We start from the raw sequence: 23,967 nt of genomic DNA on the forward strand, positions 1-23,967 counted from the left end.
TCAGGGGAATAAGGTTAAGGGCGGGCTGTTGGTAACCGGAGCATTTCCAGGGCTTTAGTGCAGCAGATGGGCTGCTTGGCGATAGTCATGCATCTGCTGGCCTGCTGTGGCAGCTGCTGCTGCTTCATGTTGTGTTCTTTTGTTCTGTTCCATCCAAGAATGGAACGCGAGGAAGTGTAGTGAATGGATTAATTTAAGGTTAAGGTTAGTGTTTTGCTTGCTTTCTAAGTAACCGATCATAACAATGCTTCTGGTAGAAGCTAATGAGTTTCTCTTAAAGTGAACTAGATTTATAAAATATGGCTCAGTGAGGGGGCTAGATTAGTATTGTTGGTGGAGACCAAATTCAAACGCGTAAAATGCTGGCAGGTTTTTTTTTTTTTAATCATTTGTCCCTAATTCTTTGTTTTCTTCCTTCCTCCCCACTACCTCCCGATCCCTTCCAGGACCTCGATCCAGACTTTGCCTGACACTGCAGGGTCCAAGAGAATTAAAGAAATATGGAGTGACATGAAGAAGATTAGTCAGGATTATAGGCTCTGAGGACAAGCCCTCAGTGAAGTGAAGCACAGACGGGCTCCCGCGCTCTGGTCTGGAGGAGCCAGCCGTGTGCTGGGAGAAGATGGCGGATCCAGGAATGATGAGTCTTTTTGGCGAGGACGGGAATATTTTCAATGAGGGCCTCGAAGGCCTGGGCGAATGTGGTTACCCTGAAAACCCCGTGAACCCCATGGGTCAGCAGATGCCTATAGATCAAGGCTTTGCCTCCCTGCAGCCTTCCCTCCACCATCCCTCCACCAACCAGAATCAAAGCAAGCTGACCCACTTCGATCACTATAACCAGTACGAGCCGCAGAAGATGCACCTGATGGACCAGCCCAACAGAATGCTGAGCAATGCCCCCGGGAACGGACTGGCGTCTCCTCACTCGCAGTACCACACCCCTCCCGTCCCCCAGGTCCCCCACGGAGGTGGTGGGGGCGGCGGCGGCGGCGGCCAGATGGGCGTCTACCCGGGCCTGCAGAACGAGAGGCACGGGGGCCAGTCCTTTGTGGACGGCGGCTCCATGTGGGGCCCCCGGGCCGTGCAGGTGCCCGAGCAGATCCGAGCCCCCTACCAGCCGCCGCCGCCGCCGCCGCCTCCTCCGCAGCCCCAGCCGGCCCCATCGGGGCCCCCCGGGCAGGGCCACCCCCCGCACCTGCAGCAGCTAGGTGGTTACCTGGCACGGGGGGACTTCTCCATGCCGCAGCATGGCCAGCCGCAGCCGAGGATGAGCCAGTTTCCCCCAGGCCAGGAGGGCCTGAGTCAGGGAAACCCTTTCATCGCTGGCCCTGGGCCGGGCCACCTGTCGCACGGCCCCCCACAGAGCCCCGGGGTGGCCCCGAGCCTGCGCCACGCGGTGCAGCCCTTCCACCACCACCCTCCCACCGCTCTCCACGGGGACTCGGTGGCCCACAGCCCCCGGTTCTCCCCCAACCCCGCTCCGCAAGGGGCCGTGAGGCCGCAGACCCTCACCTTTAGTTCTCGGAGCCAGACAGTCCCCTCACCCACTATAAACAACTCAGGGCAGTACTCCCGCTATCCTTACAGCAACCTAAATCAGGGATTAGTTAACAGTACAGGGATGAACCAGAACCTAGGCCTTACCAATAGTGCTCCCCTGAACCAGTCCGTCCCGAGGTACCCCAGCGCGGTGGGATTCCCGCCCGGCAGCGCCCCAGGACTCCTGCACCAGCAGCCCGTCCACCCCAGCGGCTCACTGAACCAAATGAACGCGCAAACTATGCACCCTTCGCAGCCTCAGGGATCGTACGCCTCCCCGCCTCCCATGTCACCCCTGAAAGCGATGAGCAGCAGCGCGGCGGGCACGCCGCCCCCGCAGGTGCGGCCCGGCAGCGCCCCCATGGACGTGGGCGGCTACCCTAGCATGCCGCACCCGCAGCCCGCTCACCAGCCGCCCGGCGGCGCCCTGGGGCTCGGACCGAGGAGCTTGGGCCCGCGGAGCCTGCCGCCGGCGCGCCCGTTCCTGGGCATGTCCCCGGCCCCGCACCTGAGGCCCAACGGCTGCCCCGGTGTGAGCCTCGCCGACCCGCAGGCCGTCCAGGACCGCCTGCTCCCCGGCCAGCAGCACCCCGGGCCGCAGCCGGCCTTCCAGCAGCTGCCCAGCTGCCCTCCGCTGCAGCCCCACCCGGGCCTGCACCACCAGTCTTCACCCCCGCACCCGCACCACCAGCCTTGGGCGCAGCTCCACCCCTCGCCCCAGAGCACCCCGCAGAAAGTGCCTGTGCCTCAGGTAAGGGGGCGGGGCCTGCCGCCTCGCGGTGACGGTCTCGCGGTGATGCGCTGCTCTCGCGAGGTTTCCCATTATCTTTGGGGAACGCTGCTTCACTCCAGGTCCTTTGTTTTCTTGTAAGCTGCTCCAGAATCTCTTTTTTCCCTCTACATGTTGTTGTTCAGTCGTATGTGACTGAACGTACGTAGCCCAGACGTATCCGACTCTCTGTGACCCCATGGATTGCTGCACATCAGGCTTCCTTATCCTTCACCATCTCCTGGAGTTTGCCCAAGTTCATGTTCATTGCATCAGTGATGCCATCCAGCCGTCTCATTCTCTGACACTCTCTTCACCTGCTCTCAATCTTTCCCAACATTAGGGACTTTCCCAGTGAGTTGTCTGTTTGCGTCAGGTGACCAAAATATTGGAACATCAGCTTCAGCATCAGTCTTTCCAGTGACTATTCAGGGTTGATTTCCCTTAAGATTGGCTGGTTTGATCTCCTTACGGTCCAAGGGACTTTCAGGAGTCTTCTCCAACACCAGTTTGAAGGCATCAATTCTTTGGCGTTCTGCCTTTACTGGTCCAGCTCCCACAACCGTATGTGACCACTGGGAAGACCATAGCCTTGACTATACGGACCTTTATCGGCAGAGTACTGGGTCTGCTTTTCAACATATTGTCTAGGTTTGTTATCGCTTTCCTGCCGAGAAATAATCGTTTTCTGATTTCATGGCAGCAGTCACCATCCTTCTGTTAGTTCCTAACTTACTCTCTCACTCAGTGGCTTGTGCATTTACCCACTTTTTCAAAAAAAATAAAAAATAAATCTTGAATCCCCCTGCCCTAGGGCTTGTGCTGGAGCTAAGAGTGCATAGAAAAGCCAAACCCAGGTCCTGCTTGCAAGGAGCTCTGTTCTCATTGCCAGCGGGGAGGTGGATATTGGACCCAAGTGTTTTTCCCTTCTCTTTATTTTTCTATGCTGTTCTCTCTACCCCTCTCTCTGATTTAAAAATACACTGAGCCTTGGTTTCCAGCAATGTTTCATGTGTTTGTGGTAGTGCCTCCCACCTCTTTTAGGAAATCATTTTTATCAATTATTAAAATAATTTTTATCAATCGTATTTTCAGTTCAGTTCAGTTGCTCAGTCGTGTCCGACTCTTTGTGACCCCATGGATTGCAGCATGCCAGGCCTCCCTGTCATCACCAACTCCCAGAGTTTACCCAAACTCATGTCCATTGAGTTGGTGATGTTAAAAATTAAAAATCGTATTTTAATAAATATTAAATTTTATTTTATTGTTATTTTCCCTGCAACATGTGGTCTCCTGAACCAGCTGTTGAATGTTAGTGTGAACTTAACTGGCACCCTGCAGAAAATCATAGTAAACGACAATCCACAGAAACTGTTCAGTCTCTCAACAGATTTGGATACCTAGCACTGAAAGCAGAGGTCTTCCTTTTTATCAGCTGGGATTTCATCTTACAGAATTTATAAGCAGACAGATTTAGGTTTTAAGCTCTAGTACTCCCAAAGCCATCTTTCCATTATAAGTGTTGGTGTTTGTGCCCTGGGTCTAGGAAAAATAAATTAATGTCTGTACGTACAGAGTATTTGGAGTGCTGTTCAGAAATATGTATTGATCTTCCACTGTGATTGCAGCCCTGAGCATAGATGGCACAGTGTGATTTTAGAGCTGTAAGGCACAGTGCTCGTTCCTAACGAACTTGTAATCAATTTGGGGAACCATGACCGATATGTGAAAGTATAAATCAGAGGGAAAGACCATGAATGGTTATGCGACAGGTGTCCAGAGAGAGGCGGTGCCTATTGGTGAGGGTGCTTGGAACCTGGTCAGGACTTAGACAGGGGTGTGAACTGAGGATGCGTTGCAAGTACATCGGAGGGGGCATGGGCTGTTGAGTTCTCTGCCGGCAGGGCCTGGGCATAGAGGTCTATATTCTGCTGTAAAGAATTTGGACTTCACCAGTGATAATGGACTAGACAGTGCCTGGGCTGGTGGGGGACCTGGAGATGAGCTGTGAGTCTGGAGCCCAGGCCTTGTGAGGACCGTGTGACCAGGGATTGGGGAATGGGAATGGGAGAGAATGAAGCTACATGCGAGTAAAAGGATGGGGTCTGGAAGCAGAGCCTTTTAGGGGGCATTGTGGGTGGAGAGGCATTAGATGAGAGAAGCTTCTGCCTTGGTGAGACTAGGGAAGTGAAGGTCAGGAAGTCTCTGGGGGACCGTAGGACACATTGGGGGTTTGGGGAAGCTGTGCTTACAGGCCCGACACACTGGGGATTCTCAGGATGGGTCTTGAGGTCGGGGGGCCACAAGGGCCTCAGCCACCTGGCCTGTGCTCCCCTAGAGAGAGCCGCTTCCCATCCTGGAGCCTCACCTGCAGTGATGGGAATGGGCTCCCAAAACTGTGGACAGCATGGAGGGAGGGCAGGAGGGCTGTCCACCAGCTGCTGGGGCCTTGGCCCACCTGGGTGGCTCCTAGGGCAGAAAGGAGCTTGACTTAGTTTCCAGGGAGTAGTCCCTTCTTGTTCCCCCAAAGTTTCTTACTGAACATGGGATCATCTCAGAGCAGTGGCCCTTAGACACTTCCTGGTCCCAGCATCTTCTCTCCTCCCTGGAGGACAAGCATAGTGTAGGGGAGACTGTAATCCCATCCCTGGGTGGAAACTGCTGATCTCCTCTAGCTTTCCCTCATTTTAAGAGCTCAGATGTTTTAGCAGAGGTTCAGAGGACATAGATGAGTGTGTGGGCTCTGAGTCCCCTAGTGCCTGGGGTCTGTGCCCTGGCAGATACCGATGGCCACCAAATGCATTTCCCTTTATCTCCAGCTCCATCCTCTCGAGCACACCATCATAGACTAACCTGGAACTGTTTATGAGGTATATTAAACAAGTAGATTTGAGGTATTTTTATTATCTAAGTTTAGTTGCCTTTTTAAACATTTCTACATGGTATTTGCTTTTTTCTTTCTCCTCAACTTTGCAGAACCTCTTCAGCTTTTGAAGCACTCAGTTCTGAAAATCATACTAGAGAGGCGTAAAGTCTCAAGATGACCGTAGACTTTGAAATCAGAAGAGTGTTTGAATTACAGCTCTCCTTATTTGCTTGGTGACCTGAGATAATTTCTTACCCTCTCTGAACCTCAGATTCATCATCAGTAAGAGAGGAAAAAGTGCCCATCTCAAAGGGCATTGAGGTCAAGTGGGCTAATGTACTCGTATTGTGAGAGTGTGATCTCTAGCCTGTGGTGCATGCTTGTTGTGCTTAGTTGCTCAGTTGTGTCCGACTCTTTGTGACTCCATGGACTGTAACCCTCCAGGCTCCTCTGTCCATGGGATTCTCCAGGCAAGAACACTGGACTGAGTGGCCATGCCCTCCTCCAGGGAATCTTACCAACCCAGGGATTGAACCCAGGTCTGCTGCATTGCAGGCGGCTTCTTTACCGTCTGAGCTACCAGGGAAACCCATAAATGTCAATTCTGTTCTAGGTTCTACTTTCTGATCTGCTGCAGTGAGAACCTTACTTTGTAATTCGTGTCATTTCACATGTACTAAATACAGTATAAAGTCATTTTATTTTTAAGGAACAGGTTACATGTTATGAAATATGGCCTTAGTTATGAAACATTAAATTTGACTTGTGCAAATATTACCCCCCTTTTAGCCCGTGTTTCTGGGTGTGGTGAGTTTAATGGAGTGGATAGTTCAGTAACCTCAACACCTCTCTCTCCCTGGGACTGACTCACATGCCACTCAAGCAAATCATCTATCTATCTGATTATGTTTTGCTTTAGAACTACTAAAATTATTTTACACTTTGTATATGACACAATGGTGATTCAAAACCATGCTGTGTAGCAGGGAAATTACCAAATTAAGTTGAAATGTTGATGTAATTTGCTGAATTAGCACATTCAGATAGGATTATTGACTTTTTTATCTTGAGGGTTTTTTTTTTTTTTACATTTTAATAGAAGTTATGCTTTTTAGATGTTTCATGGGTAGTGAACAGATATTTTTAAAATTCTATCACATGTTTAAGTATTTTGAAGATAAGTCTAACTTTATAATGAAGAGTCAGCAAAGGAGAATATTAGAACAGACGCCAGAGTTCATCGGGCCATATGTTCGTTGTGTGGACGCAGTCTTTAATGTTAGCTCCAGACTAGCTTGATGATTTGATGATACAACTTAGAGGGAAAGAGAAAACCTAGCTTCTATTTCTTTTCAACAGCTGATTAGGACAGTAGTTTCCCTCTTCATCTCAGACCACCCTCCCTCCTTCCTTCCTTCCTATCAATCATTAAATAGTTTATTTATATTTTAATTTTTTTTCTTCCAGTTTTGTTGAGATATAGTTGACCTACAGCCTTGTATACAGTGTACAAGGAGTATGGTATAATAATTTGATTTACATATGTTATGAAGTGATTGTCAGGATAAGTTTCGTGAGCACCCATCATCTAAGTCCAAAATTAAACAGAAAAAAATTTTTTTCTTGTGATGAGGCCTCTTAGGCTCTCCCCTCGTATCAGCTTTTACGTATGATATACAGCAGTGTTCATTATGTTCATTATGTCGTACACTGTACCCCTGGTACTTATTTATCTTATAACTGGAAGTTTGTACCTTTTACCACCTTCCTCCAATTCCTTCTCCTCTAGCCCCTGCCTCTGGTGACCACAAATGTCATCTCTTTTTCTATGAATTTTTTTGTTTGTATTTCAGGTGTAATTGACCTATAGCACTGTAGCATTAGTTTCTGTTACACGACACGGTGCTTTGAAATATCTATGCATTTCAAACTGGTCACCACAGTAAGTCCGGTTACAATATGTCACCATGCAAAGATGTTAGGTAATCGTGGGCTGTATTCGCCACATTGTACGTTTCACAGCTGTGGCCCATTTGTTTTGTAACTGGGAGTTTGTCCCTCTCAGTCACCCTCACGTATTTCTCTTCCCCTCCACCCACTTCATTCCAACAGACACCTGTGCGTTCTCTGTGTCTGTGACTCTGTTCCTGTTTTGTGATGTTTGTTCATTGGTTTGGCTTTTTTAGATTCCACATGTAAGTGAAATCATATAGTATTTGTCTTTCTCTGCATCTCAGTCCCTTTTACGCGCTTTAAAATTGTTGGTGACTCTAGGATTCTTTCTATTTTTATTGTTTTTAACACCAAGAACATTTTATACTGGGATATAGCCAATTAACAATGTTGTGATAGTTTGAGGTGAACAGTGAAGGGACTCAGCCATATATAGTTGACTTTCAAGATTCTTTATGTGAGTTTTATGTGTTAATATTTGTTGTCTTAGAAATTTAAAGCAAGGACAGTTTGAAATATTTGCTACTTTCTTGTAAAATGAGTAAAAATAATAAACCATTATGTGTTAATGTTCATCACATCTGTAACTAAAAAGCAGCTGTGTTCCAAGAGAACAAAACCCTCAGTGGCATTGTTTTACCTTTTCTGAGATTTCATGTTCTAACAGCTGCTTCCTCGTGCAGTCTGCAGGCAAGTCATGAGCCTCTGACCAAGTCAACGTGCATTCAGAGAGAACAAGTGTGAGAGGCTTGGTGACATCTCAGTGTCACCTACAAAAAACGCCCTGAGCTCCTGGAGCCCTGCTCTGAGAACCAGCCATGTGGAGGCGGGAGTGTAGACCTTGGAATCTACAGTTTCTTGGTAGGAGAACTACCAACTGGTTCCTGACCCCACAACCCTGACGACTCCACCTCAGGGCCCCTTGCCTTCTCTCCAGAATGAGGGGTGACCCACCCTCTTGGTTAGAGGCACAGAGAGAGGAGCGATAGTGTCTGTTAGAATCTAACCTGGTGTCAGATGCACAGTGGGGACTCAAAAGTGACCCTTTGTCGTCAGGCAGGCACTAGAATTGCTTGCTGCGGAGTTGGGGGAATGACCCCAAGTGCTCATCCTAGGGTTGTGTGTGGTCAGAGCTGTTGGACTCCCTGCCCTTGCTTCCTGGGAACAGTTCACAGATGCCCAGGCTCCCCATGCTGCTTCCTGGGGGAGAAGTGGAGGGCTTGTTGGGCGAGGGGGTGCGGGCCGCCTCTGGAAGGCACGCTGTGGTGGTGAGCTTGTGTGCTGGAGGGCAGCTCGGCACCCAGTCTTAGGAGGCGAGCTGGGGGCCTGTGTCTGCTGAGCTGTGAAGCATCAACTGAGTTGAGTGGAGGGTGGGAAAAGGTAGGCAAGGAGAGAGTTGGAAGGCTAGGAGACATGGGGGCAGAGAGAGAGAGAGTGAGCCCAGGGCCCTGCATGTCCCTCAGTATTGCTGGACTGTGGGACCAGGACCAGGGGGACTCCCCTCTCCCCGGCATGACCCTCAGACCAGGCTCCGTGTCCACGGGTGCACTGGGAAGGTGCAGAGGGACCCAGAACCATCCTTGGGAAGAGGGAGAGAGCGGAGAATGGGGCCAGGTGAACGCTGGTGAGAACTACCCAGAGGGAAAGCTCCGGATATCATTTTTCTCTTGGAGAGCTTGTGGGTTGTCCTACAGGTCACAGGTGAACTTCCGAGTTTCTGAATCATCCCGCTCAAATCTGCAAAGGTGTAGATTCATTGACTATACTCTGAGGTGGGCAAGTCCTGGTGAGATTTTTAGGATCCTTGTGTGTTTGTGTGCACACTCAGTCATGTCTGAGTCTGTGACCCCATCAGGCTCCTCTGTCCATGAGATTGTCCAGGCGAGAGTACTAGAGTGGGTTGCCATTTCCTCCTCCAGGGGATCTTCCTGACTCACTGATTGAACCTGTATCTCTTGCATCTCCTGCATTGGCAGGCGAGTTCTTTACCACTATGCCACCTTGGAAGCCCCACTGTGCCCTTAGAACAAGTATGTTTTGAATGCATTTGTGCTTCTCTCATTAATTTGGTCCTGAAATACAGTCATGGTGAAGGAGCACAGAAGCAGAATGCATCTTTAAAGGACCACTTAGATTGAGGTGATGGATAATAACTCCTGTGTCCTAATTTTCCCATGGGAGATTAAAAAGGATCCAAAAGAATCAGTGGTGCAGCTTTTCCCATTCTGTCTTTCTGTGATATGTTATGAATAGCTTAAAAAAAAAAAAAAGCCTTTCTGGGAAACCCTTTTCCTGGTAAATGTCAAATAGAGAAATCCTCTCAGTTCACCCAGTAAATAACAGAATTGCAGACACAAGCAGAGTAATTGGCAACTACTAAATACATTTCATGGAAAAAGTGGGCCTGCATCTTTTACCTCATTTATGAAAACTGTGGTCAGGAATAGAGAAAAGGACCGTTTTCACTGAGAGTGGATGTGTCTCTGTGAATACCACTCTGGACAGACTTACACTTTGACACCCCTGATGATGTCTGGTGGAGATGGGGAAACAGATCAGGTCCGAAGAAAACGTGTATTTGACCTGAGTGGCGCCCGGGGGGCTGTGGTCAGTATGTCCACACTGAGAGGCACACAGGGTCAGGCCTGCTGGAGTAGCTGTCCTGCTGAGCCCACCCCCTTCCCCAGGCACTGGTTTCAGACACCTGGGGTTAGGGCGGCCACCCCCTCCCCGATCGTTCCCAGTAACCCCCTGTCTTTCATGAAGACTGAAGGTGTTTCTTCTGACCACCCCTATCCGTATATTTTACTGCTCAGTGAGCACCGCCTGCATTTCCCCTGAGCACAGCTGGTTTATTCCAGAGGCCAGCGATTCAGGGGGTTAAAATGGAAAATGCCAAGCGTAGACTTAGAGCAAAGAAAACATTCTACCCCATCTGTCCTTTTACCCCACACTCTGAAAGCATGAAATGAGCCGAATGCTAAATGGTAGGTAGCCTTGCCTCTGAGCGGCTTTTATTTTCTACAAGGGTATTGTTTTCTGCAACTCTCAAAACCACCATAGATAGCGAGAAGTTCGTTTTTAAATTGACTTTATGGATCAGCCTGCGTATGATTCATCTGCTAACTGTCCCAAGCAGCTAGTGAATTTTCCTAGCTTTTAAGAAGCCACTTTTAGATGCTGCTTTTTTACGTCGTACCTCGGTTGCCTTCCTTCAGCTCCATCAAAGAAGCATTTACAGAGTGGCTGTTAGGTGCTGCACACTATGTTAAGGACCAGGTTGGTGGTGTGGCGGGAGGCAGGGAGAAGGCCAAGGCCTTCTTCACTGAGGTGGATAGGGAGTTTTGTCATTGAGGTGCAATCTCCTGGACATCACTTCTTTGTGTACTTACTATGTTCTAGGTCAGTGCTGTCCAACTGACATACAATAGGAGCAGTGAATGCTAGCCACATGTGTTATTTAAAATTTTCTAGTCACTACATTAAAAAAAAGAAATGATGTGTTAGTATTATGTATTTAATTAACCAGATATATCCAGGATATTATTCCAACACACATTCAGGATAAATAATTACTAATGGGGTATCTTACACACTGTTTGAGATAGAGGATATATTTACAGGCAGAGCCCATCTGCATTTGTATCTGCATAAAGCAAACCAGTAGCCCCTGTGGATGGCAGCTGCCATGTTGAACACTGCAGTGCTGTCCTCTTTCCGGTGCCGCTGCTTCCGGTTATCTTGGAAAACAAGAGTGTAAGAAACTAATGCACATATAAATAAATTTAAAATTGTTTAGTCTAATAATGACAGCCTCAGTACAGGTATCAGCACTCTCATGGTAAAGTTGGGAAATGAGTAACTTTTCTAAAGGTATAAACAGTATGTGTATTGTTGCAGGGGTGTGTGTGTGTGTGTGTATGTGTTTGTGTGCAGTATTAGTATCAGTTCCTAAAAAGATAGATTATCAAAGTGAAATTTCCTTTATTTGGACTTCAGAGAAAGCTGTCTTTCTACTTTATTGTAAAATAATGTAAACATAACCTTTTTCTCAGAAAGATGAGTTATAGCCGTTTTTAAGATTTTAGTTTCAAGTGGTTTGGGGATACTTTTCATAGTTATTCTCTCCTGCCTTCCCCTTTAGCTTGTCTTTGCCCCTCTGTGTCTAATGCTTGTTTCTTTATGAAATTGGTCCTTCGTTTTCACTATCAGGCATGCACTGCCACTCTTCCACCCCCACCCTTTTTTTCTCCTTTCACCTTTTCTTCTCTGCTGGTCTTTCTTCTTCGTTTTATCATTTGTTCAGAAAGGCAGTCTCTGGCACTGCAGAGAGGTAGTTGGCCGGGGAAGGAGAGCTGGGAGAAGGCTCAGGGGGACAATTAGGAGAACAGCGTTGCTGGTCCTGACTTGGAGAATGCACCTTAATCTTGACATCTCAATATCAGTCTCTGTCCTGCACAGTTACAGCTGTCAGTCTGCAGATAATCTCTAGGAAACCATGGGGAGCTGACCCTTATTCTGCCCCTGATACTGGCTGCATGCAGCTCTTTATCAGCGAAGGAAGTCAGTAGCAAACTTGTGCTTTTGCCTGGCGAAACCTTAGTAGGTGATGGTGCATCACCATGAGGGAGGTTTCACTTTTTTTCTTCACTTACTGTTAACAAAACAACAGAGGACCTTCTAGGGCCTGGGCCATGGCACGGGGTCCAGGTCCTGGTGGCAAACTTAAAGGAAATTGGCAAAATGCTAAGCTATCAGCAGCACTTGAAAAAGTTAAGTCAGCACAGAGGCGCTTATGGTTCTACTAGCTTGTGCTCTGCTTTGGGTTGAGTGATGAGAATGATGATCTCGTAAGACTGGGTGCTGCTGCTGCTGCTGAGTAGCTTCAGTCGTGTCCGACTCTGTGCGACCCCATATCCTTAATTCTTCTTTCAGTGATTGAATTAAAATCAGCACCCCAGCAGTCACTTGAAGGAAACATGTCATGTCGATGCCCATTTGTGAAGAGCATGGTGTTCGTGATCTGCTTTTATAGTGTTTTTGGTCTCTCCTCTGTCGCCTACTGTGTTTAACTCTAGACAATTGCGTATCACAGATTGCAGGAGAATTCTTAAACTTGAACGCTAACCGGGTGGAAGCAAAATCAGTTGTTTTAAGTTGTAAGGAAGAGGTATTAATCTTGAGAGCTGTTTTCTGTTTGTTTGCTTTGGTCATGGGTATCAAGTGCTGGAGAATATTGAAGGCAGTGCAAGTGGTGGTGGTGGAAAAACCTGGTTAAGAGTTCCTGTAATGCTGTTCACTCGTGCTTGCCTCCATGGTCATGGTCTGGCTGGACAGGTGGGCAGCATTAGCATAAGAATCCCACCCCCAGGGAAAAGAAAAAAAGAATCCCATCCTCTCTCCCTGAGATAGGCTTTGAAGCCCCTGCCTCTTGCTTATTGTAGTGTGTTTCAAGCATCGCAGGGTGGATCTCCCTGTGACTGACTCTGTGTGTTTGTGTGTGTGTGTTAAGTCACTTCAGTCGTGTCTGACTTTGCAGCCCCATGGACTGTGGCCTGCCAGTCTCCTCTGTCCATGGGATTCTCCAGGCAAGAATACTGGAGTAGGTTGTCATGCTCTCCTCCAGGGGATCTTCCCTACTAGTGATTAGGCAGTGACTTTTCAGATCATCCTTTCCCTAGATGTTAATGAAATGATATTTCTGAATATACTTTTTAGTGAAGGGATGGTATGTAGACTTAAAGTTCTTATCAAAAATAGGAATACTTGAAGTTAAAGTTCAGTTTTTAGGTCAGGCTCCTAGATGGACTTGTACAATGTGAACATTCTCGTTAACTAAGAAAAAAATTGTATAAAATTGTGAGATTATTCAAGTGTGCACTTCCCTCGTGGTTCAGACGGTAAAGAATCTGCCTGCAGTGTGGGAGACCTTGGTTCGATCCCTGCATTGTGAAGATCCCCTGGAGGAGGGCATAGCAACTCATTCCAGTGTTCTTGCCTGGAGAATCCCCATGGATAGAAAAACCTGGCAGGCTACAGTCCACAGGGTCGCAAAATCAGACGTTACTGAGCGACTAAACTCATGATGTATTTGTTTTCACTGTTAATGCAGAAAATACCTCAAGGGGCTTCCCTGGCAGGCCAGTGGTTGAGACTTCACCTTCCAGTGCAGAGGGCGCAGGTTCAATCCCCAGTGGGGGCACTAATATCCCACATGCCTTGTGGCAAAAAAACACCCAAAACATAAAATAGAAGTAATATTGTAACACTTAAAAAGTGGTCCGCATCAAAAAATCTTAAAAAAAACAAAAGAAGAAGAAGAAAAAAAAAAACCCTCAAAATGTCAGTGTGAAGAAGTGGCCAAACTTTAGTTGCACCGTAGAAGTGGCTAGAAATGGACGGTGGGAGCTTAGGGAGAATCTGCCTTCATCCTGGCATTTTGCCATTACTGCGCCCCTCTGCAGTTCCAAGCTGTAAGCCTCCGGATAACCTGGGCGTAGCTGTGGGCAGCAGGGGCACTGGGACAGTTACTGCTGTGATGTGCTGTTGCTGCTTTATGTCGACCCCTTACTAAGCTCACTCTGTTTCTGGCTCGCCTCATGCTGCAAGGACATTTTCAAGAACCCATGAGATGCATGGAGGCGTGCCAGGGCTTAAAGGAGATAAGCGAGAGTTCTTTAGGGAAAAAGTGTGGTGATTTGGTGAAGACTTCGGTAGCATTTTATCCTTATCAGCTATTCCTCCAAATGACTGAGATCCTTTTCACTTTAACCGCATTACCTCAGACTCTGAGGGTGCTAACAGGGTGCCCTCATCCTCCGTGCTGGGGTCAGAGGCCACAGCGGTTGGTGTGCTCAGCGTCTTAGACTCAGCCTCTGACTCCGCTGGGCATCTGTCTGCCTTGGAAATGATGGTGGGAGACCTAGCCTAGGGAAGGAAACATCCCAGGGTTTGATTTTGGAAAAGGTCTGTTCTTAGTAGAGCTGAGCATAAAGCTCACAGATTTAGTTTTTGCAAGCAATTTGAAAACCAGTACTTTCTTATAAATAGTGTGCTTTCCTGGTGGCTCAGACGGTAAAGAATCTGCTTGCAATTGGGGAGAGCCCCGTTTGATCCCTGGGTTGGGGAGGTCCCCTGGAGAAGGAAACAGCAACCCACTCCAGTATTCTTGCCTGGAGAATCACATGGACAGAGGAGCCTGGTGGGCTGCAGTCCATGGGGTCGCAAAGAGGCAGATATGACTGAATGACTGATAACTTTTTATAAATAAAGTCTCTAAGCTAGGGTGTCATTGGTGAAGGAAAAAATAACCAAAAAACCCCGTAAGAAACTAGTCATTTATAGAGCAAAAATGAGCCAAATGTGACAAGCTCGTGTTTCCTTTGTTGCAGACTTGAGTGGTCATCCTTTCCAAGCTGTGCCGCGTTAGATGCTAGAATAATAATTCATATTAAACATAAATATAGTTCCAAGAGTAAGTTAATGGGAAGAGGCGTCAGCTTACTTGTTTAATCCAGAGTTTACTTCATTGTTTAGACGCTTCTCACCTGCTCTTGGGTCTCATGGCCCCACCAGGCTCCCTGGTGGGGAGAGGGTGCTAGGTTGGGGGCAGGTGGTGGTGGGGGCTGGGGAGGGGGGAAGATGGCATACAGGGACGAGGAGCTCTGAAGACCATGGGCTTCAGGACACAGGAGTTGCATTTGACTCTCACTTTTCCAGTGTTTTGCTTAGTAAAATTTTGACTTAGCCCAAAATTGGACACATCCCTAAACATTAGTTTCCTGAGGATAATATTTGTACCAATTGCACAAGATTATTGTGAGGATTACAGAAGATTATGGCTGTAAACTTTTTAGCATAGTGCACAGCATGCAGTTAAGTCCCCAACGAGTGTTAACTATTTTATTATAACTTTTGTAAATGTAGTCATTGAAATGAGCTCTCAGAATTTTTCTCCCCATTGTCTACTCTTTCATCTTAAAGTAGAAAACCGTTCCCTTATTTTGTAAAATAGAACATTGTGTTTCAGTGTCTTAACACCCAAGATATCAGATTCTCCATAAAGCAAATGCAAATTGATAATATTTTTAGGAGGAGGGGGCAAAAATTGCTACCACTTTACAGTATTTCTTTTTAATTGAATCTCAGGGAAATGGGATTGTTGTTGCCATTTAGTCACTAATTCACCTGACTCTTGCGACCCCATGAACTCTATAGCCCACCAGGCTCTTTTGTCCATGGGATTTCCCAGGCAAGAGTACTGAAGTGGGTTGCCATATCCTTTTCCAGGGGATCTTCCCGACCCAGGGATCAAGCTCTCATCTCCTGCGTTGACGGGCAGTCTTTACCGCTGAGTCTCCTGGGAAAGCCGAGGAAATTGGATACTGTAGATAAAAGACTGACTGCTTTCTCAGTGTTGAATTTCTTCTCAGTTGTAACCAAGGTGAAAGCCATCACTTGGCGATCAGCACCTTGAGGCTGCTGGGGTGAAGCCAGTATCCTGTTTTGTGTCGCTAGGGAAGTTGACTAGCGTTCCCTCCAGCATCCCTCAGGTTAACCCTGAACTCTGTTTACACCTATATATATAGTAAGTCTTGACCTGGTTAAATACAAATGTAAACTTACAGCTGTTAACCATACTTGAAGTGATCCTCTTCACCCTGTCACCCTGGCCCATATTTTACTGTGTCTCCACCTTAGGCTCTGACGCACCTTGAGCTGCAGTGTTGAGTTTATTCGGTGAGTGTGTACCGGTCACCAAGGAGGAGCACCGTCTGAAGCTCTGAATGTGACTTCATGTTTTACAGTGAAACAATCACAAAATAATTTGTTGTAGTTTGACTTAGTAGCTGGATTGTAAAAGCCTTGCCTAAGAAGGTGATTCACATTTTAGAGTATGTGAGGTCTGCAACTTTGGCGATGGTTTTTATGCAACTCCTAACACTGCAGCCACTTTTTGAAGTTTGCTATTTTGAGCTGTGAAACTTTAGAGCCCCAAAGAGGCTGGAGTCCCAGTCTTGTTTTTCAGGAAAGATCACAGCTGCATCTTAGCTCCCATTTGGTGATAAGGAAGAAGCCCTTGGCTTATCATCTTCAAGCTTTATGCACCGCAGTTTTTTACACTTTATAAAAGTATTGGTTGAAAAATGAGATAGGAAAAAAGTAAACGTAAAACCTGTTGGTTATTATCTAATGTCCAGATGTAATGTGTTTCTACAGCGTCATGTGCAGGATGTGTATACATATGACTTTTCTGAACCATATTCTACAACTTTTGTGTAAAATGATTTGCTGCCTTCACATTTGTTTATTGTTGTTTAGTTGCTAAGTTGTGTCCGACTTTTGCGACCCCTTGGACTATAGCCGGCCAGGCTCCTCCGTCCATGTGTCCATGGGATTTCCCAGACAAAAATACTGGAATGAGTTGCCATTTCCTACTCCAGGGGATCTTCCTGATCCAGGGATCGAACCTGCTTCTCTTGCGTCTCCTGAATTGGCAGGCAGATTCTTTACCACCTAGCCACCTGGGAAGCCCTCCCTTCACATTGTGGAAATATTTACTGTAGAGTGGCTGCAATCCAAGCGTGTCATATTCTTTCATTTAATTCATTGTTTAAGGGGGGAAAAGTCTCTAAGTATATTTAGCTATGTACCAAAGTTTGTCAGAAAGTAGTATTTTCCAAATTATTTTTGCAAGAAAGTTTGCCATGTTTTTGGATATCTCACGGTAACCTATTGGTAGAAAATGTCTAGCCTAGTGGTGTCTGTGGACTTGTGTTGAGGCTGAGAATTGTCACTGTCTGTTTTGTCCGGTACAGAAGCCACCAGCCACGTGGGGCCCCTGAGCATCTGAAAAGAGGCGAGTGAGACTCAGGCACGTAAATTTTAATTTAATTTAATTTAAATATAAATAGCCATATGTGGCTAGTGACAGGCATGTTGGAAAGCTCAGTGTATATAACCAAACAAGACAAATTATTTAAATCACAGGAAAATAAGATGTAGCGCGTAGACCTAGAAAGGGCAGTGTTTCGTTGGGTGAGTAGCTGGTGTCAGCTTTGAATTTCTGCTGCTGTTCTCTCACCTCTCACCACGTGGGCCTGGCTAGATGGTGAGATGATATGATGATAGAGAGCCACGCACGCACGGCGATGCCGACGAGGTTCGCCTCGTGATCCTTGGAGTAAATCTTCGCTGTGTACCTGCCAATTGTCGCTCAACACGGTGCGGTCTCTTTAGTGATGTGCGGAGAGCATCTTGTTTTCAAGTATAAGTGATCTTTTAGAAAGCTGTTGTTTAAATTTTCTTCCCAAAGACATTCCAGTCAAAAGTACTTTGTATAAGATGTGTATTGTTACTTGTTCTGTTAGTTGAAAAGCTGTTCCTACAGTTGGTAAAATTGGTTTTGTCCCTCGAAAAAGGTTTTTTACAGTTTTATGTTAAATTTGATATTGAACTGTAAAATTTCCGTCTCCTCGTTCCTGGAAGAAGAAGCTGCTGGCTGTGTCCTGGCCATCAGCCCCGCAGGGTGTATGTACTCATGCCTTGGGGTGGGCATGTGTACCCGTGTGGATCTCTTGATCCAAGACCCTAGGCCTTCATTTGGCACTGAAGACAAACAGAGAAACTTGAGTTGTTTGAAGATGTTACTTTAGGGTGAATTAGTTCTATCCTAGGATTAATATTGTGTTCTCAAATTTTCTAATGTATGGTTAGTGGCAGAGGGTAAATGGAGTCAATGGAAATCTAGGCTATAGTCCTTAGTCAGTATTTCTCCAAAAAGGATTTGAGACATTTTGACAAAATGCGTGTGTGTGTGTGTGTATGTGTGTGTGTGTGTGTGTGTGTGTGTGTGTGTGAAATAGAAACAGGAAATTGGGTTCTGAAATGGAGACCAAGGAAGCATGCTAATTACAGCCTCAGCTGCTGGGCTGGGCATCCTGGTAAGTGGACAGAGGGAAGCCGGAGAGGTGATCACTCTCATCATCAGAAAGAAGGAATTTTTTTTCCTCCTCAGAGATTTTTTGTGTGTGTGTGTGTGTCATGAAATCCTGAGAGAAACTTTTTGCTTGGTGTATTTTATACGTAGGAGGTGTTGATGGGCATCACAAATACTTTCTTGACAAGAGTAGTCTTATAACACGTGTGGAGATAGTTTTGGTTTCTCTGGTTGTTTTTCATCTTCTGCTTCCTCCCTTGACCCTGGATGGTTCCACCCCAGGTGGTGGCATTCAGGACCACAGGGCGCAGGCTGTCCTGTGGGGGCTGGGCTGCTGTGGCCCAGGGGACACTCCCAGAAGCATACATGGACCAAGGATGCCTGAGGTGATGGGTTGCACATCTGAGGTATCTCCACATTTCGAGACTTCTGGTCTGTTAATTAGGTCATGGATAGGCTTTTGACAGATTGTTTGACAGAAGATTGTCAAGTTGTTTAGGTAGTCAAGAATCTAAATTATTATCGGTATCTTCAATGCCACTGAATTATTTATTTTATATTTATTTGGTTTTGGCTGTGCTGGGTCTTTGTCGCTGCAACTGGGCTTTCTCGAGTTGTGGTGTGCAGGATCTGCTGTCTAGCTGCAGTGTGCGGGCTTCTCATTGCAGTGGCTTCTTTGTTGAGAAGCACAGGCTCTAGGCCCACAGGCTCAGTAGCTGCGGCTCATGGGCTCAGTATTGTAGCTCCTGGGCTCCCGAGCACAGGCTCGGTAGTTGTGGCTCACGGCCTTAGTTGCTGCATGGCATGTGGGATCCTCCCTGACCAGAGGTCAAGCCTGTGTCTTCTGCATTGGCAGGCAGGTTCTTAACCACTGGACTGAAAGGGAAGTCCCTGAATTATTCATTTTTAAATAGTGAATTCTATATCCATGAGTCTCAACTCAATTTAAAAAAAAAAGAGTCCAAAGCACTAATTTGTATCTTAATGGTGGAAAGCCAGAGCCCTATTCTTTAGAAACCAGATAAGAGGGTTATCCGATGAACATTATGTCTTGAAAGTTGGGTTCCTAGTAGGCGTTGTCACCTGGATGGAACTCTGTCACCTGCTGCTGGCATTTGGGAGCATAAAAATGGTTGTGGGAAAATCCAGAATTTCCTCTAGAAACAAAGCCAGTTAAGCAGTCAAGACTCCAGAGCAGCTTTGCCCAGTGGAATTTTCTGGCGAATGAAAGTATTTTACGTACTGTCCTTTATGGTAGCCTGTAGACATGTTGGTTACAGACACTTAGACCGTGGCTGGTGTGACTGAACAGGTAAATTTTATCTAACTTTAAGTAATTTAAATGCCACATTTGGCCGGTGACTGCTGCATCCAACAGAGCAATTGTAGAGTTGTAATTGATAAGGCAGAAGTATTCAAAGTGTTTTGTTCCCTACAAGAATTTTGAAACAAAAAACTTTCAAAAATTCTAGTTTTTTTTTTTTTTTTAAGTTCAAATAAATACATTTAAAAGTGTTTGCCTGCATGACTGTCACCACTAAACAGGCATTTACCCCGGCACTGCCCGCTTTGATATTTGTTAGTGGAACTCTTTGCTGCCAAGACTCTCCTGCCCTGGAGGTGACACTGAGCAGAACACCCCAGTAGAGTAAAGGGAGCAAGTCTTGTACACGCTGGCGGAAGCCAGTATAGCCTGTGCAGAGGCCCTGGGGCAGGAGTGTGCGTGGAACGCTTGAGGGCAGCGAAGAAGCCAGTGTCTTTGGAGTGGAGGGAGGGAGGGATAGGAACTTTGGTTCAGTTCAGTTCAGTTCAGTCGCTCAGTCGTGTCTGACTTTGCAACCCCATGAATCGCAGCACGCCAGGCCTCCCTGTCCATCACCAACTCCCGGAGTTCACTCAAACTCACGTCCATCGAGTTGGTGATGCCATCCAGCCATCTCATCCTCTGTCGTCCCCTTCTCCTGCTGCCCCCAATCCCTCCCAGCATCAGTCTTTTCCAGTGAGTCAACTCTTTGCATGAGGTGGCCAAAATACTGGAGTTTCTGCTTTAGCATCATTCCTTCCAAAGAACACCCAGGGCTGATGTCCTTTAGGATGGACTGGTTGGATCTCCTTGCAGTCCAAGGGACTCTCAGGAGTCTTCTCCAACACCGCAGCTCAAAAGCGTCAATTCTTCGGCGCTCAGCTTTCTTCACAGTCCAACTCTCACATCCGTACATGACCACTGGAAAAACCATAGCCTTGACTAGACGGGCCTTTGCTGGCCAAGTAATAGAAGAGTAAATGAAGCAGGGGTTGGGGTGGTTTTAGATCAAGCAGGGTGCTGTGAGCTATGCTGAGGAGCTCTGAGTGTTACCACGAGTGAGATGGCGAGCTGTCGAAGGGTTTTGCACTTTAGAGTGGCACGAGGTGCTGGTATGTCAGCAGGCTCACTCCGTGCGTCTCTGAGAAATAGGTAGAGGGCAAATGCGGTTGCACAAAGAGGCCATCGATCAGGCAAGATGCAGTGGTGGTCTGGACTAGGGCGCTGGTGTTAGGAAGTGACGGTTTGTGCCAGTGGATTGGAAATGGGGTTTGAGAGAATGAGAGCCATCATGGTTCTGACTGGAGCAGCTGAGGGATCTCAGTTTGGACATGTTAGTGTGGAGGTGCTCCTAGACTCCAGTTCAGATAGCTAGTTGGATACGGGAATTTGGGGATGTGTTTAACAGTTATAATTGTATAAATGTTGTTGTTTAGTCGCTAAGTTGTGTCCGACTCTCTTGCGACCCCATGAACTGTAGCCCACCAGGCTTCTCTGTCCATGGAATTCTCCTGGCAAGTAAACTAGAGTGGGTTGCCATTTGCTTCTTCAGGGGATCTTCCTGACCCAGGGATCGAACCTGTGTCTCCTACACTGGCAGGTGGATTCTTTACCACTGCGCCACTTGGGAAGCCCTCTGTAGATAATATTCTGCCATAGGCCTTGACAGGGTTAGAAGAGGAAGGTGAGGCCAGGGCCCCTGTACAGCCCATCGTTAGTACTCTAGACTAAGAGGGTCCCAGGACCTGCAGTGAGGAGAGACCACCACCAGGCATTCGTCCTGGATCCCAGGAGAGGAGAGAGTGGCCAGCAGGGAACCTTTGATGGTGTCACACTCTCTTACTATGAGGTGTCCCATAAGACGAGGACTGAGTCCCACCAGCTTCAGTCTCAATGGGTAACTCTTCTCATACCCTTATATAATTCTCACCTACCTAACTCCTATTGTTAAGTTGTGAAATTTTAGCAGACTTCTGAATACGATGTCACAGTGCACCCAGAGATGGTTGTCACAACTCTAAGCAGCTACCGTGTACCAGGCTGAGTTGTTGGCTCCTGAGGTTGAAGGTGGATAAGAGAAGCCCCTGTAGACTTCTCAGACTTGCAGTCTTAGGAGAGAAGGTGCCTGAGCATCTTAGTGCCGTGCTTGGCGTGATGACTGTGCGGGGCTGGACTGAGGGCCGTGGAGGAGCGAGTGACAGATCAGTGAGGTGGTGCTGAGACCGGAATCACCTGGCATACAGTCTCTACTCTCCTTCCTCCGGTGAGTGCCATCTTCACACTGTGAAGAGCATCCAGTGTTGAAGTTTATGAAGGCATTTATGGGAGGACGTGCACTTGAAAAGCAAAATCACTGTTCTTCAAAGGTAACCAGTGGAAATCTTTTCTTATTGCTCATCCCACTTTCCTGCTGTCTGCTGTCACCAAAAGGAAAAAGAAAAAAGAGAACCTAAGAGTGGAGGGGAATCCTTTGATGTTGCTTGAATTGACAAGATAAGCATTTCTTGTAAATCTCACATTTCATCTTTACAATGAATGTGAACTTTGCAGTCTACTCAAGTATGTCATGTCTGCTTAGCTGTTTGATCATTTAACTCGCCCTTGGCCACAACCCCTTAAGCAGCGATTCTGATTCTTAAGGAAGGTGTGCTTTTGGGGTTACTTTGGATCCCTGTTGGCTACTTGCCATGTTCACTTGGGTAAACTCATAGGCTGGTGGTTTTGTAACATGTCTACTCTGTAACTTTGTCATCAGAAATTTCCTTAATGTCTAGGTAAGTGTACCTGTCCGTTGGATGAAGACAGTACAATATTGAGAAGCCCTTAGGCAGGGCCTCAAGAATTCCTCCCAGGGGGACCGCGTTTCGCATCGATCAGGACAGTAGGTCCAGGCTGACTCACCAGACAAGGAGTGAGCACTACAGGCCCCCTGCTCTTGTGTCCAGGGGCCATGCAAGGGGCCAAGCTTCTGGGTCATCCTGTCTCGTGTCTTCAGGGATCCTGTGCAGGTCCTGTAGAAAAGTTCCTTCTGCAGCTGCAAGTGAGCAGAGCCCCATCTTCCTCTGCCTTCTCTCCTTCTCGCCTCCCCAGAGAAGGTGAATTGATTCTAGCTCTTCCAGACCCTTTCACCCTGGACTTCTGTCCAGAACATTCACCTGTAGTTTAGAGATCACTTGTTCTGTAACGTCTTTTCTCTCTACGTTCCAATCGCTCGTCTTGGGAGGCAGCAGGTGCAGCGTGGAAGAGCATGGCCTTGGAGTGCTGGTTTCATCACTACGGAATCAGCTGTGTGACTGTGGGTGAATCGCATAGCTTCTCTGGGCCTCAGTTTTCTCATCTATACAGTAGGAATCATATCTGTTTAATGCTGTTGCTGGGGCTTCTCTAGTGGCTCAGTAGTAAAGAATCTGCCTGCAATGCAGGAGACACAGGTTTGCTCCCTGGGTTGGGAAGATCCCCTGGAGAAGGAAATGACAACCCACTCCAGTATCCTCACCTGGGAAATCCTATAGACAGAATAGGCTGGCGGGCTACAGTCTGTGGAGTCACAAAAGAGTTGGACACAACTTAGTGACTTAACAACATTAACAAATACTGTTGTTAGGGGGACTGATGGAGAAGGCAATGGCACCCCACTCCAGTACTCTTGCCTGGAAAATCCCATGGATGGAGGAGCCTGGTTGGCTGTAGTCCATGGGGTCGCTAAGAGTCGGACACGACTGAGCGACTTCACTTTCACTTTTCACTTTCCTGCATTGGAGAAGGAAATGGCAACCCACTCCAGTGTTCTTGCCTGGAGAATCCCAGGGACGGGGAAGCCTGGTGGGTTTCCGTCTATGGGGTCGCACAGAGTTGGACACGACTGAAGCAGCAGGGGGACTGAGATCATACACTAGTGTGCTTAGAACTGTGCCTTCTGCATGATATGTTGTTTGTAAATACAGTTCAGTTCAGTCCCTCAGTCGTGTCCGACTCTTTGTGACCCCATGAATTGCAGCACACCAGGCCTCCCTGTCCATCACCAACTCCCGGGGTTCACTCAAACTCACGTCCATCGAGTTGGTGATGCCATGCAGCCGTCTCATCCTCTGTCGTCCCCTTCTCCTCCTGCCCCTAATCCCTCCCAGCATCAGAGTCTTTTCCGATGAGTCAACTCTTCACATGAGGTGGCCAAAGTACTGGAGTTTCAGCTTTAGCATCATTCCTTCCAAAGAACAGGACTGATCTCCTTTAGAATGGACTGGTTGGATCCCCTTGCAGTCCAAGGGACTCTCAAGAGTCTTCTCCAACTACAGTTCAAAATTACTACTGCCATTAATGCCTCATTATTATATTATTACTACTTCTGTGACTGTATTGTTGCTAAAATACTCTGTATCCCACTCTATGTTCTAAGTGGCGTGAGGGGAGGGTTCCTGTCCATCACCTTCTGTGCCGTATCCCCAGGGTGGTGCACATTCATTCTGCAGGTGCCCATGCAGTGCTCCGTACCCAAGGCAGAGCCTGGGAGGGGGACTGTGGGGCCATGGGGGGCATGGGGAGAACGGTATTGGAGGGCATCCTGTGGGAGGAGGTGCCTTCTGGGCTGAGTCGTC

At 47.3% G+C, this 23,967-nt stretch overlaps 1 protein-coding gene across 1 annotated transcript in view; it reads left to right on the plus strand.

Annotated features, from left to right (window-relative positions):
* Positions 1 to 622: 622 nt before the first annotated feature.
* CHD7 (chromodomain helicase DNA binding protein 7) overlaps positions 623 to 23,967 on the plus strand; it is a 129,336-nt gene continuing 105,991 nt past the window's right edge. Inside the window, exon 1 of the mRNA XM_068983916.1 lies at positions 623 to 2,293. Coding sequence (XP_068840017.1) covers positions 623 to 2,293 — 1,671 coding nt within the window. The remainder of the gene's footprint in view (positions 2,294 to 23,967) is intronic.

Source organism: Capricornis sumatraensis, chromosome 11, assembly GCF_032405125.1.
Source record: "Capricornis sumatraensis isolate serow.1 chromosome 11, serow.2, whole genome shotgun sequence".
Classification (NCBI taxonomy): Eukaryota; Metazoa; Chordata; class Mammalia; order Artiodactyla; family Bovidae; genus Capricornis; species Capricornis sumatraensis.